Source organism: Stenella coeruleoalba (assembly GCF_951394435.1).
Source record: "Stenella coeruleoalba genome assembly, chromosome: 12".
Lineage (NCBI taxonomy): Eukaryota > Metazoa > Chordata > Mammalia > Artiodactyla > Delphinidae > Stenella > Stenella coeruleoalba.
The window spans coordinates 59,924,232-59,940,111 of record NC_137158.1 but is presented as its reverse complement, the minus strand read 5'-3'; the positions used below and the strand labels follow the sequence as shown (position 1 = coordinate 59,940,111).

General features: G+C 37.5%; 2 protein-coding genes across 4 annotated transcripts in view; one reads left to right on the top strand and one right to left on the bottom strand.

Annotated features, from left to right (window-relative positions):
- LOC307195648 (uncharacterized protein) overlaps positions 1-15,880 on the bottom strand; it is a 278,036-nt gene that overhangs the window by 240,853 nt on the left and 21,303 nt on the right. For 2 of the 3 annotated variants that reach the window (XR_013830901.1, XR_013830902.1), the window contains exons 2-3: positions 14,543-14,591; positions 12,676-12,902 (exon numbers count right to left, since the gene is read on the bottom strand). Coding sequence is in view for 1 of the 3 variants with exons in the window: in XM_079939951.1 (XP_079796077.1) it covers positions 14,543-14,551 (9 nt within the window). In the remaining 2 variants the exon portion in view is untranslated. The remainder of the gene's footprint in view (positions 1-12,675; positions 12,903-14,542; positions 14,592-15,880) is intronic. The other variant, XM_079939951.1, reaches the window with a different exon arrangement.
- On the top strand, positions 3,002-3,145 carry LOC307195027 (short transmembrane mitochondrial protein 1-like; the record flags this gene model as incomplete). The annotated part of the gene is made up of 1 exon (XM_079938649.1): positions 3,002-3,145. The coding sequence occupies one exon, from the start codon at positions 3,002-3,004 to the stop codon at positions 3,143-3,145; it is 144 nt and encodes a 47-aa protein (XP_079794775.1).

The following is a 15,880-nucleotide window of genomic DNA, read 5'->3' as shown; positions in this document are numbered from 1 at the left end:
AATAAGGAAACACAAGCTTTAAATGACACATTATACATGATGGACTTAATTGATATTTATAGGACATTTCATCCAAAAACAACAGAATGCACTTTCTCCTCAAGTGCTCATGGAACATTCTCCAGGATACATCATATCTTGGGTCACAAATCAAGCCTTGGTAAATTTAAGAAAATTGAGATCGTATCATGTATCTTTTCTGACCACAACGCGGAGACTAGATATCAATTACAAGAAAAAATCTGTAAAAACTACAAACACATGGAGGCTAAAAAATACACTACTAAATAACCAAGAGATCACAGAAGAAATCAAAGATAAAATTTTAAAAATACCTAGAAACAAATGACGATGAAAACATGATGACACAAAACCTATGGGACGCAGCAAAAGCAGTTCTAAGAGCGAAGTTTATAGCAATACAAACCTACCTCAAGAAACAAGAAACATCTCAAATAAACAACCTAACCTTACACCTAAAGCAATTAGAGAAAGAACAAAAAATCTCCAAAGTTAGCAGAAGGAAAGAAATCATAAAGATCAGATCAGAAATAAATGAAAAAGAAATGAAGGAAACAATAGCAAAGATCAATAAAACTAAGAGCTGGTTCTTTGAGAAGATAAACAAAATTGATAAACCATTAGCCAGACTCATCAAGAAAAAAAGGGAGAAGACTCAAATCAATAGAATTAGAAATGAAAAAGGAAAAGTAACAACTGACACTGCAGAAATACAAAGAATCATGAGAGATTACTACAAGCAACTATATGCCAATAAAATGGACAACCTGGAAGATATGGATACATTCTTAGAAATGCACAACCTTCTGAGACTGAAACAGGAAAAATAGAAAATATGAACAGACAAATCACAAACACTGAAATTGAAACTGTGATTAAAAATCTTGCAACAAACAAAAGCCCAGGACCAGATGGCTTCACAGGCGAATTCTATCAAACATTTAGAGAAGAGATAACACCTATCCTTCTCAAACTCTTCCAAAATATAGCAGAGGGAGGAACACTCCCAAACTCATTCTACAAGGCCACTATCACCCTGATACCAAAACCAGACAAAGATTTCACAAGAAAAGAAAACTACAGGCCAATATCACTGATGAACATAGATGCAAAAATCCTCAACAAAATACTAGCAAACAGAATCCAACAGCCCATTGAAAGGATCATACACCATGAACAAGTGGAGTTTATCCCAGGAATGCAAGGATTCTTCAATATACGCAAATCAAGCAATGTGATACACCATATTAAAAAATTGAAGGATAAAATCCATATGATCATATCAATAGATGCAGAAAAAGCTTTCGACAAAATTCAACAACCATTTATGACAAAAAACCCTCCAGAAAGTAGGCATAGAGGGAACTTACCTCAACATAATAAAGGCCATATATGACAAACCCACAGCCAACATCATTCTCAAAGGTGAAAAACTGAAACCATTTCCATTAAAATCAGGAACAACACAAGATTGCCCACTCTCACCAAATTATTCAACATAGTTTTGGAATTTTTAGCCAAAGCAATCAGAGAAGAAAAAGAAATGAAAGGAATCCAGATCAGAAAGGAAGTAAAACTGTCACTGTTTGCAGATGACATGATACTATACATAGAGAAATCCTAAAGACGCTACCTGAAAACTACTAGAGCTAATCAATGAATTTGGTAAAGTAGCAGGATACAAAATTAATGCACAGAAGTTTCTTGCACTCCTATACACTAATGATGAAAAATCTGAAAGAGAAATTAAGGAAACACTCCCATTTACCACTGCAACAAAAAGAATAACATACCTAGGAATAAACCTACCTAACGAGACAAAAGACCTGTATGCAGAAAACAATAAGACACTGATGAAAGAAATTAAAGATGATACAAAAAGTTGGAGAGATATACCATGTTCTTGGATTGGAAGAATCAACATTGTGAAAATGACTACACTACTCAAGGCAATCTGCAGATTCACTGCACTCCCTATCAAACTACCAATGGCATTTTTTATAGAAATAGAACAAAAAATTTCACAATTTGTATGGGAATTTGTGGGATAGGGAGGGTGGGAGGGAGATGCAAGAGGGAGGAGATATGGGGATATATGTATATGTATAGCTGATTCACTTTGCGATAAGCAGAAACTAACACACCATTGTAAAGCAATTATACTCCAATAAAGATGTTAAAAGAAAAAGAAAGAAAGAAAGAAAGAAATACTGGGTCTCTTGTTTGGTGGCAGTCAGGCTCCCTTCCTGGTGCCGTGCTGTTGGCGGGTCTGAAACAGGCCTGAGCTCCACTGTGAGGCCACATGTAATTGATGGTAAAGACTAGAATAGCCTTGCTGGACTTGAATCTAGAAGACTATGTATATTTATTTATTAAACTTTGATTCCATGACAAAAAGACTGTGTTTGATTTCTTCAGAAAGACTTGGCTAGCTGAGGGAATCCTGACACAAAGGAAACTCAAACTACATGGAAGCAAAACAAACACATACGGTGTGGCTCTCCTCATTTATCAATTGCATGAAGATGAAACCCTGATAGTGAGTAATTTACTGGGGCAAAGACCATGTCTCATTCATTTTTTATTTCCCAGCATCTAATCATAGTGTCTGGCATACGGTAGGCATTCTGTAAACATTCAGTGAACTGAACTGGACTGTGTTATTTCATATCCCCACTGCTGGTCTCCTTTCATCCGGGTAAAAACTGTACTTGACCTTGGCTCAGCCTTCACTTCCTCAGAAAGATCCTCCCTGACGTCCCCAACTTGACCCATTCCCCCTAGTATTTACAGTTATATTATTATGCACTATCCTTCAAAGCACCTATCACAACTATAATTTTATATTTATTTACAAGGCTCTTTGAGATAAACAATAGAAACCATAAACAATAAAGTCAAAGGAGGCATCATGTCGGGTGAGGCAGCCTCGGATGGCCCACGGAGCTGCAGCTGCCCTTCGAGCCCTCCTTGCCGACACATGCTCCAGTTCCTGCTTAGATTTACTCTTGGCAACGTGGTGGGAAAGTATCTGGCTCAGCGCTATGACATACCAAACCTGGCTAAAAAACTTGAAGAAGTTGAAAAGGACGTGGACACCAAGAAGAAATCCCCTAGTTCATGAGGCCGACTCCAGCACTGCCTCCTGGATAAACTGATTCTACTGTTCTTGAGGGCCTCCTTTACCATCTGAACCAAAAGCTTTTGTTTTCATCTCCAGCCTCAGCAATTTTCTTCTTTGCTAGACCCTGTATTGCCTTACAGCACAAATGGGGCCACAAGTTAAGAACAACCCTTACTTTTCAAACATCCTCACTTCTTCCCTTCCTCCTTCTGGCCACTTGGGAGGTCCTGAGAATGGAATTATGGTGCTAGATTAGTAAACATGACCTTAAATTAGTAGTCTCTCCCTTATTCTTTGGGATTTCTACTACCGTTTTCAAAAGAAAAATTGATGAGTTTTGTAGAGCTGATGAGATATAAATAATGCTGATTTCACAGTCTAGCAATTATATTGGGTGTTTAAACCTTTGGTACTAAATTATGTTGTTTCAAAGTAGTAATTAAAATGAAAATCTAGAAGCCAGTTTCTGGTGAATTATCCACTAATTTTATGTTGTTGTCAGGAAGCTCCATAGTTGTTAATTTAACCAATAAATCAATTTGCTATTCATTAACCAAGAAACTCTGTTCTGAGAACCCTATCAGGAACTGGAGAATTTTAAAGTATTTAAAGTAATGGCCTTTGTCCTCAGTAGAATTCATAGTCTAGTATGCATATTTTTTCTTAATAATGCATTTGATCTGGCTCTATTCTCTCATAAGAATCATACTTATTTCATGGGATTACAGGCGCATTTGACACTACATGGTAGATAAATGAGAAGTTGTCTATAAAGGAAATTTCATGCCTTTTTACATTAAAAATGTATTTACATTATAACTTATAGTGATTCTCATAAGAAGACTTTGTGTTTTTCTTTCTGCAACCATAAATTACTCTTGTAATTTTTCAAATGTATAATAGTCCATAATTATTTTTAATTGAAAAAAAAGTTTAAATACATAACTTTCCCCCTGGGTCAATACAAAGTGATCTGTGTTGTCCCCCAGCTCCTACTTCCTCTTCCTGGATTCAGGCACTCACTAGTTTCCTATATCCTTTTGTGAAAGATTTTGTGCCTGAACAAACACATGTATGGGGGTGTTTTATACAAATGATAGCAAACTATATATGGTGTTTTCCCCAGTGGAGGTCATTCCATATCCGTAGGTAAGGAACAAAGAACCTCTTTCTTTTTTTGGCTACATAAGGTTCTACTAAATGAATATACCATAATTTATTTAATCTGCTTACATAGCTGTGCAGGGGGATAGCTCGAAGCTAAAGTCCTGGAAGTGTAATTTGCACTAAATATAAATAAAGGCCCATTTCATTGGATGTTTTGTTCCAGAGGGCTAACGGGCAGCTTCACTGATGATGCCATTTCTGACATTTTAGCAGAATTAGTAAACTGGAAGAATGGTTTAGAGACCTTTTTTTCAGACACTGATGCCACTGATACTAAATGTGATTATAAAATGAAGTGATTCTACCTCTCTTTGAAAACCTGGATCTTTCATACATGGAGATAGGTTTTGTCCCTGTCAGGTTGTACTGGTGCGTGAGACAGGTTAGGATCGTATTATGGTTTGGCTTCTCCCTTGCAGTGTGATCAGGGGCAAGCAGCTTAGTTTTCTGAAACTGTTGGGTTCTCTGTAAGGTGTGGATGCAATATCTACCTCATAGGGCTTCCATGAGAAACAGTTGAAATAATGTATGTGATGTGTAGCACAGTGCTGTGCAAATTGTCCAATAAATAGCAGATATTAGTCCAAAAAATTTAAAAAGTAAAAAAAATAAAGTCAAAGGAGGCAAGAACTGTGTCTTTTCGTTTTCCGCTCATGCAGTAAATATTGTTTTTGTTGGCTCTCAGTAAATATTTGTTAAAGTAGTGAACCAAGAACCCATAATTTCATGGTTTCCTCTCATTCTAATAATACTCACAAGGCCTCAAATAATATGAAATAAATTATCCAGCACACATTCACATAATAGTTAGAGCTGGGAAAGTAAGTTTGTGCCACAGGCCATCCAGTTAGGAAGAATTCTGATAAGGCAAAGGAAAAATGCAAACATCTTTCATTATAGCCAGAAGTACACCAACCTGGAAAATGCCATAGGAATTTTTGTGGAGAAATTTTTCTTCTTTTATAGGCATCTCAGTTGTTTTATTTAAAAAAAAGAAGAGGAAAATAAAGCATAATCCATTAAGTTTAACCACTAAAGGTCAAAAACTCCCAAATATTGTCAGTTGCATATGACCCAACCTAGCAGACTATGTATATTTACATAGTTTAGTTTATCACATGTGAGCAGTTTTTCTATAGTATTGTTTTCTGTATCTTGGAAGTAAAAAAAAAGAAATACTGTCCTGATCCAAAATACAGTACTAAAGGAATATGAAATGTGGTAAATGACAAAGTTCTTTTCTGGTTAGAGAAAAAGAAAAAGCAGAAACTGAAACTTGGTCACGTTTAATCTAATATCTGAACACTTATAATAAACCAATGTATCCAATTTTTCCAATCAACAACTTTAGTAAAATTCTAGAAGAATGATAAGGCAAAAAAAAACCATCCTAGGAGGCTATTGATTTAATTCAGTTGGACCATAGTTTTGAAGCAACTCCTGTGTGTCAGGCAGTGTACTCAGCACAAAGGATGCAGCCATGAAAGACACGGATACAGTCCCTGCCCTCAGGAATTTACAAGCACTGAAGGAGTCCCCAGTCTGTATCTCGACCCTTCACAACAGTTCTATCTTCTTCCAGTTCTTTGGGGGAAACTCCTGGCCTCAGGCAGGTCCACAAGGAATGCTCTCCTTCCCCTAAGGGGAATTACTTCTCTTCACTTAGCCTGAATTCTTAGGAACAGTGCTATGGACCAAATCAGGTTTCAATAAATATTCTTAGAATAAATGAAAGAAGAAATTAACTAATCACCCAACTGATATGAGAGGGAGCTGTGTAAATGAGGAGTTGGACAAGAATACCCATGGCTTGCTTTCCACAAAGTTCAGGTTTTCTGGCTTGACTCTGATCTTTTACCTGATCCTGAGACAAAGAAGACATTTTTATGGCTGATTTAAGTTAGGCTTACCCAAAAGTAAACGTTCAATTTTCTTCTTTAACCATATAATATGTGCACCAAATAACTCTGGCTCTTACAAGGTAGAAGAATCTCAGTTCTGTCACTGTGTGACTTCAGAAAAATTACAAACTCTCCCTGTGCCCATTTTTACATCTGTAAAATGTTGGTAATCATGTAGTAAATTTGCGAGGATTAAATAAGGCAATATATCTAAAGCGCTTGGCACGGCACCAAGCATAAGGTAAGCTCTCGGCCAGTATTGGTATTATATTATGCATGACTGGTAGCATTATTATCTCTCTTTCCATGTATTTTTTATTGGAGAAATCAAGATACTGGTTAGATTGAAGAGCTCTGGTTAAAAGGCTCAAAAAAAGATCCAGTACCTCCATTTAATCATTCTACAAATATTTATTGAGCTTCTGCAAGGCATCAGGGTTGACCAGCTCCCAGAATCAAATGGGTGACTTACTGGGGGCTTGGAAGGGAGAAGGCAGAACTGTGGAAGAATAAGTAAACCATAAGTTAATGGGCCCAAACTAAGCTCCAAATCCTGAAGACAGAGAGCATAAATAAAAGGGGTCAGGCACAGAAGTGAACTCAGAGTCCCTGGGCAGCATTAAGTCTTAGAAAATTGTATTAACCTTTAACAAGAGGAGAGTCCAAGGTTGGAGAACTTTCTTACCCATGACTGGCCCCTACCTAATCTAGAATGCTAAAAAACATTCCCCATCTTAAATGATCTTAAATATTATCAGAGATGGTTTTTTGTGTTAATGTCCATCATAAAAAATCAAGAGAGAGAACACAGTTATCTTGCCAAGAACTGGAGGGCTATGCAGAAATGGAAGTCTAGTAATGAGCTAAGGATGAAAATCCAGCCTGGTGAGGAACAATGAGGATAATTTCCAAATATGTTGAGTAATAAAATGGGAAAATAAAAGCAGTTCCTCAGACTGAAGACCTATATCCCAGGTTTGTTCAAGGCTGGACTTAAAGAGACTGAAGTCTGCAGGGGAAGAGGAGCAGTGAATTATCTAAGAATCCCCAACTTCTCTGCAGTGTCATGATTTGCTGATTGATCTCTACCAACTACATATCTGGTTTCCACAATGTTCATTGTGAAATGCCAGAATCATCCTGCTAAAAATACACAAGACTCAGAAAACCATATTCATGGACTCAAAATGTCTTGTGGTTTTTTGTTGTGTTTTTTTTTTGCACTAGAACAGAGATTAGGAGAGGAGGAGATGGCTTAAGACATGTCAGAACTGTGCGGTGAAGGCTATTTGCAAACTAACATTCATACTTTTACAGATGCTGGAAGAATATGTGACATGCCTGTGTCAGAGACAATTGACTTTATTCCTCTCAGCAGTAGTGGTAGCCAGAATATCATTATTTTCTTGCACTAGTTCCCAGAGAGCCAATTCCCATAGGGCAACACAAAGAGGGTCAGGTGACACCTGTACATACAATAAGCATTATAGGAGAAGGACCCTGAGCTTAGGGAACCTGAATCTTTTATACTGGACAGTAAGCATGCCTGCCTTTTGCTCTGAAGGGAGACACTATCTACATCTTCTAAGGCTGTTCACTGCACAAACATTCTGGAAATAATAGAGTGGAATAAAGTTAGTTACTTCCTTTGCTCATAAGACAGGGAGAAATGTGAGACTCCAAGACACTCCAAGAATTGTCTCCCAATATGACCTTGACACTAGGAGTAGTCACAGAACATGCTTTAGTGCTTGGCGTCCTGTTGGTCCATACCTTAAATAACTGTGGATCTGCAAAGTCCTTTCTGATTCAGGATGTCATCTAATCTGAACAAACCATTATTGCACATTCCCAAGAACATTTTCCTGAGCTTGTCAAACCACTTATGGGTATTCATTTCCTCTTTATTAAGGTCAGCACAAATTTCTAAAACTATTGTTTTTTACCATTTCCCAAAAGGATTTAGGGATTCATATTGTAAAAGGCTTCTGCAAAGTAGAACATCTCTCTTCCACTAGCGCTAGAACAGTAGTCAAAATATAGTCTATACCTATCATGGATTTAAGGTAGGCATAGTCCTACTTTATACTATGAAAACATTTCAATAATAACAATGCTCCTAGCATCCACCTACCATTCCACCCAAGCCTCCTAAGTAAGGGTGTCAACAATGAAGAGTAGCAAAGGCATGAGTCCTGGCTTTAAAGCTTACTAGCTATTGCCTTGGGTGAGTCACTTCATCTACCTTAGTCTCCTTATTGTGAAATAGGTGTAATAATACTCACTCTCCATACCTCACACAATTTTTGAGAAAATCAAATGACTTAACATCTGTGAAAGCATTTTATGATCAAGAAAAAAATCTTAGCCTCAGAAACTGGGTCATCATAGTATCAATATATTAGGCAGAGTTGTGGTGTAATCAGTTCTTTGCAATTGGATTCGTGTGTTATTGGGTATACAGAGGAAATCTCTTTATCATCAAGGATTTGTGGGGGAGGGGAAGGGATGAGGCTGTTGGGTGAAAAAGGTAGGGGGTGGGAGGGAACACAATGTTATTTCTAGGTCAGAAGCCATTTCCAAATATATAACACAGCCAAGGTTTTATGATACCAAGCATTGGCTTTTGGTTAATTTTTAGTTGAGAATCAGTGAATAGAAAGAAATAAAATATACTATCCACTTTTCATTAATATCTTCATTAATCTGCCTTCCACGTTTTTGTCTTTTACTAAGACACCAGTAAGACTACTGTCAGAGTATGTTATTTTCCCCCAGCAGTGTCAGGGTGGGCTACAAGCAATGCACAAAAGTCTCAAGAAAAAATTGTTTAAAACCCATAAAAGATGCATTGCAACCAACTGAAACAGTTCTCATGCTGCAAATTATGAAGACTTGGATCAAAAATTCTGCTGTCTGCCTAATTTTCCAGAAATGGAAAACCTTATAGACTTTTAATATAGTAAAGAGGCACAGAACACAAGCACTGACAGATCAAAAGTGGGAAGCAAAGAAAACAGGATAAAGTAAAAGGGACAGAGATCTGCTACTGATCCAAATAGTTTTGAAATAAAAACTAGAATAAAAATGAAAAAAAAACTAAAACATGAAAATACACTCTTAAGACGTTGCATTATTTCCTTTAGGAAGAAAACTTGATATAGATTATTTCTACTCCCTAAGATCTTGTACTCTGTTCTCTTTTCAGAAGTTGTCAAATTTTGGTAAAGATACAACTTAAAGGAAATAGATTTTCCATTAAGGTTAACAAAAGCATCTCTCAGTTCCCTAAGTTCCCTTGAAAATGCAAATGCTTTGAATCAGCAATGGAATTAGATATGTCTAAGTATGTTTCTAGTAGCATCCAATAGTCTAGAAAAAAGCAATCCATAGAGCTTCCAAGTATGAAGTCTCTTTCTGGAGAATAGTGAGTTCAGAAGTCAGTTTGTGTACCATGTGTCTTTTATGTTCTATTCTGTTTCCATTCTCTCTTAGCTTATTTTGACCTGTCTTCTAGTTCATCAGTCCTGTGTCTTCTAGTTCATCAATAATGTGTTCACCTGGCTGTTCAAAACATCCAAAGTTTTTAATATTAAATATTGTATTTTTCAGCTCAAGAAGGTCCATTTGATTAATTTATATGGATTCCAATTCTCTGTTGAAGTTATATTTTCATCTATTTTGTACATCATTTTCTCCATTTTCTTGATCAGATTTACCATAGTTATTTTAAAGTCCCTATCTGATAATAGCAATATCTAAATCATGTATGGGTTTATTGTCTTTTTTCTCTTGGGTTTTGGTCATTATTTTTTTTCTGGCTTTAAAGCACATCTTGTAATTTATTTATTATTATTATTTTTTTGCGGTACACGGGCCTCTCACTGTTGTGGCCTCTCCCGCTGCGGAGCACAGGCTCCAGACGTGCAGGCCCAGCGGCCATGGCTCATGGGCCTAGCCGCTCCGCGGCACGTGGGATCTTCCCGGACCGGGGCATGAACCCGTGTCCCGTGTCCCCTGCATCGGCAGGTGGACTCCCAACCACTGCTCCACCAGGGAAGCCTGACATCTTGTAATTTTTTATTGACTGCTGAGCATCACAGAGACTCTGATATGGTCCTTAAAAGAGAGTTAAATGGTTTTCTGAAATTCAGGAAAAAAATGCTGGTAGATCAACTGATCCTGTCTAAGCTTGATTTAAAGCTCTGCTGTATTTCATTTTTCCTAGGGTAAGGTCCCTACTCCTAGGGCTTGACCGACAGGGTCTCCACTGAGATCCTGAGGTCGTTTACCAATGCCCCTGTACTTGAATTCCTATCTCTCTCCCTGGTGTCATGAGGCTAAAATACCCCCAGAGATCTGTTTTTTAGCCATTCAGATGTCCTTTTGTGCTACATTTCTTGAGGTCTTTGTCCCGCTTATGTACAGACTAGTAGTTGACAACTGACTTGAACAGAATTTATATGGAGATATTTGGGCTTCTTTTCTGAGGCTTACTCCCTTCCAGAAATTTTCCCCTCTAGTTCTAGCCACTTTGTTTGCCCCAAAGTCTGATATCATTCTCCTTAGTCCAATAACAATTGCCACTTTCTTCTTTTTTTTTTTTTTTTTTTTTTTTTTTGCGGTACGCGGGCCTCTCACTGTTGTGGCCTCTCCCATTGTGGAGCACAGGCTCCGGACGCGCAGGCTCAGCGGCCATGGCTCATGGGCCCAGCCGCTCCGCGGCATGTGGGATCTTCCCGGACCGGGGCACGAACCCGTGTCCCCTGCATCGGCAGGCAGACTCCCAACCACTGCGCCACCAGGGAAGCCCGCCACTTTCTTCTTATACTTCATTTACCTGTGCTAAAATTTAGACAATGCTCTCATAGGGGTAGCCAGGGAGAATTTAAGTGCAGCCAATGTGCTTCTCTTCTCTCAAGGATCAGAACCACCCTTGCGTCCCGACTATGTCAGTTGCTCTCCAATGTCTTCAATCTATTATCTTACATATTCTGTCCAGCTTTTTTAGTTATGTATTGCAGGAAGGTTTGTCCATTACAAATGACTCCATCATGGAAACTAAAGTCTACAGTACAAACGTTATTACAGAGAACGCTTAGTGCGGTAAGCTTTCAGGTAGAAGCAAGCACAGATACATGGATCAGGATACAAAAGAGAACCAGATACCCTCCCTAAGGTTGGTAGAGCAGTAAACATTGTTCGACATGGTAGAATAAAGTAAGGGAGGATTCACTGTATGGTGGGCAGCCTACTATGATAGCAAGCAATAGAGAAATTCTGATTTACTGTAACAATCAAAAATAAGCACAATTCAACATCAAGGTAGCGACAGTCAGGTGAGCACTTGTAACAGGGGCTAGGTGATCCTCAAAATTCTGAACTTTAATATGAACAAGGCTTCTAGAAGGCAAGGAATCCCGAAGTAAGGCCTAGCATAGTTGCACGGGTCTCTGGTGCCATTAATTTTCCCTGCCAAAGGAAGTCTTTGATTTTGTCTTGATCATGGCTAATCAATCAAGCTTAATCATTGAGAGGAACCACTCTAGGCTTAAAGCAACTTTGACTAGTTAGAATAAACAGCGACCTTGGCCATCAGTAATTACATAAGGAGATATATTTCTATCAGGAGATCTATACTCCATTACCACCCGTTCAGGTTCCAGTGTAGGATTAGACTACAAGAAAGAACCCTCCATCCTCAGCATTATTCAACTTCATCAGTGACCTAACCATCCAACGGAGATCAGGGGGCATCCAGCCCATGGGATTTGTGACTCACAGCAATAACTAAATTACTTACTTAATAAAAAAAATCATTAAAAATAAAGTAACTTTTTTTGCTTTAAAAAAGTCTAAATAAAAATATAAATTAATAAAAATTAATCGAAATCCTGCCTTTCCTTCCAGCATATAAGTATTGCATTTACCATGAACAGAGCATTATATAATGATTAATATTTAATGTTTAAAGAATTAATATTTTTCACACAATTTTTACTTTCTAGCTAAGCCACTACAAGAGACACAGTATTTATTTATGCATCTCTCTCTACATTCCTCTTCTACCTATGAGGGAAAAGATGGCGTTTTCATCAACTTCATATTCCCAGGGCGTAATATGGCGCCCAGTAGGTGCACAGAGCAGGTGATTAGCAGATATTAATGAGTTAATCAATTAAACATTAATTGGGATGGATTTGCACTGATCCAAGGACATGCCCGTCATGCTGATATCAAGCTAAATGGACTTTCTGTCAGTACAACTCTATAATAAAAGTGGAGAAGAGAAAAGGATCTGGATTGTTAAAGGGCTCTAATTTATAGATCCTTTACTAGGAAGGATATAGGGTAAAATCAAAAGAGGAGAGGGTATTTATTCAAGAACTGGCTCCGCCACTGTCTGTCTGAAAGTGTGTCTTTGAGTAAGGCGCACATTGCCTACGGAGTCAGTTTCCTCACCTGTTGAAGGGGAGGTGCGCTCACGGGCTTTGCAGAGTTCTGCAGAAGCGGTGAGTCCAGCTCCAACCCCCTCTCTTGAAACAACTACAGCTGCTCCTCCTGGTTTTCATAGGTTACATTTTTGTAATTAGGTGCCATGGTGAGAAGCTTGAAAAGCATAAGACCGCATGATCAGAAGTGTTTTCTTCCAACTTTACCAATTTCTAATTCTATATATGTTTAACTGGCTGAGAAAAAAAAAAAAAGAAGTGTCAGTTTCTCTAATCAGAACCAAAAATTAAACTACTACTTTCACGGTGCTTACTTTTGGTAGATTTTCTAAAACAAATTCCCAAGACTTTTATAATTTTTAAACTCACATACTTAGTGAATATTTAATCCATGTCTTAAATACATTTACCCAGAATTCCTGACAGTGCTTATTCTGAGAAGTAATGCCACATCTAAAGGGACTTCTTAGTCTATTTAACAAATATTTCTTTAGAAGAAAGCCTGAGTTTCAAAGCAAGATAATTTAATTTAGTAACTAAGCTGCTAATTTACCTTGTTTATAAAATGTTTACTAATTGAAAACATTATTCTTCTGTTTCTCATTCAATGGCCCTTACCGCGAACTAACAATGCTTATGAGATCACTGGAGCACTGAGAAGCCCCTCTCCAGAAAGTGAATTTCCCCTTGATCCCTAATTTTTTTAGTTTTTTAATTGGGGAAAATGAATCTTTCATCTTCCTTGGTAATATTAATTATTAAAGTAAATATAAAGTCTCTAACATGTGGGGAGCACTTAGTATATACATCAATGCTATTATAAATACTTTAAATAAACTATACTTCATTGAATTCTCACAACAACCCCCCAAAGGTAGGTTTTGCTATGCTCTCCATCTTCCAAAGGGGCAGCTGAGACACAAGCTCTCACACTTAGTGAGGGGCAGAACGAGCCCCACCCAAGTGCCTGACTCCTGAGCCCAAGTCTGGAGCCTCATTGCTGCATGTCAGCAGCCACTGCAGGGCATTAACATCCTGGGAATGAAATAAACCAGGATGCTGAAAATTACTAAAACAACAGCCTTAATTTAGAATTCATGTTATTCTTTTCCATTTATTTTTATTTTCCTCAGAATATATTTCCCCATAGTAAATTAAATAAGATAGGATGAAGTAATGAGAAAAAAACAAAACAATGGAGATGGAGCTAAAGTCAGCAAACCTGTCCTTAGCACCAGTTCTGCCACTAACTGGTTATGTGGCTTTGGACAAGTCTTTAAATATCTATTCCAAGCCTTAAGGGAAAGAAAAAAAAAAAAAAAAAACAACTCTAATTTAACCTACCTAAAATTCATGAGGTTTTTAGGGAGCCATATCAATGGTATTACTAATCACCAAAACATGTGTGATAATTATTATTATTAAAGGAATAACTGCAAACAATAGGCACGCTTTACTCTATTATACAATCCTAAACTGAGCTTAAAAAAAAATTCTAAGACAGTTTAAAAATGGTTTCCTTTGTTTCATGGGACTTTTCCTAAAGATAACAGTAAAACTGTCACTATTTCCTGTAAGACTCTTCATTACTCTGCAACTTCCTGAAGATGAACCACATTAAATAAACTCTAGAGGCCACAGTTAGAAAACACGGTACTTAGCAAACTCTACCTAAGTTTATTCATTTTATAGAACAGATGCCTTGCCTTTTGTTTTTCAGAAAGAAAGAAATTTAAATTAAAAGCACATATTTTTTGATATATTTATGTCAAATAAAATCTAGTCTACAAGTGGAAATACTAAATAGTAAGATTTGGTCGGTATGTGATATTATGGTGGAATTTCCACTGGGATTGTTCCTTTCTTTCATACCTTACCTTTTTCATAGCAGGAAGTCAAGCTCTGGCAGTGACTTCACCCTGTTACCTGAAAACAAAGACATGGTGTTATTTCCACAACAAGCTAAAAAGAAAACTCCTATTCTTAAATTTGCTAGTTGTATGTTCCAAGTTGAAATTACATTTCCATCATATTCAGGATTTGCCCATATAAAAATACCTGCTAACATTTTTATGTGTAGACGTTTTATAACATTTAGGTCAACTGAGCTTTAAATAAATCAACCCAGTAAAATGTGTAAGTTAAGTACTTTTAACGTCCTTCTTTAGGGGTGGGGAGTGGAGGCGGAAATTTGATCTTTGTATTTGCTTTTCAACTTTTGGCTAAACATATGCATCAAGCATTAGTCCACAAATTAAATGAGTATAAAATTAAAAGAACTACCAATTTTCAGTTGGTTTACTTTTGGTTTAATGCCCTAGGTCTTTTTGTTAAATACACAAAATTCACAAAACACTAACTCTATATTGTTTTACCCATTCAACTCCTGATTCAATTGTTGTTTCTCTTGATTGACTGTTAATAACAATCACCCCCCTTTGTAGCATTCAGACTCTCTACTTTCTAATGCTCTCAGTGAAAATGACTTCACCACTTCCAACCATATGTAAGCACACCACATGAAAGACAAACTATTGACCCAAATAATCCCAAGAATGTAAGAGTAGATGTGGCTTAGAGTTTTGCGTAACTCCTGAAGTTTTAACTCCTGATACCCTACTTCGGGGTGAAGGGAAAAGAAATCTGACAAGGTTGGCTTAGTAGGTCTGTAACGTCCTGCTTTAATATCCAGCCATTTTCCACACTTTGTGACTGTCTGTAAGAATTCCAGGACTTACATAGAGTAGGAAATAGTTCCACAGATTAGTTATTGAAAAGGACTGCTCTATCTCCATGCCTTTGGGGTGCCAGTTGCCTCAAGAGCAGCTGGATCGCACCAAGCTTAATTCAATTCAAGTCAGCTCATACTTACTAATATGCAAAGTACCCTGCGAGGGCTGTGGAGAAAATTAAGACAAGCACAAGCTGGGACTAAGGCATTTCTAGGGAAAATAATACACTTCAGCGAATCTCATGAGACAAAAATCCACTTGTGCTAAGTCTTCCCCCTCATTTTGCATTTGTTTTAACTGCTCTTCCAAATAGCGTTCTGAGGATGAAGTGGCATCATTGCCTTCACCCAATCCAAGACTTGTGAGTTGTCTCTAACTTCCAAATGCGTAAAGGCACATCTGATTATAAAGCAAATTTTACTTTACACGTAGATTCTGTTTATTCTCAAAAAGTTCTGGTGGGGATGGAAAACTCACAATCAA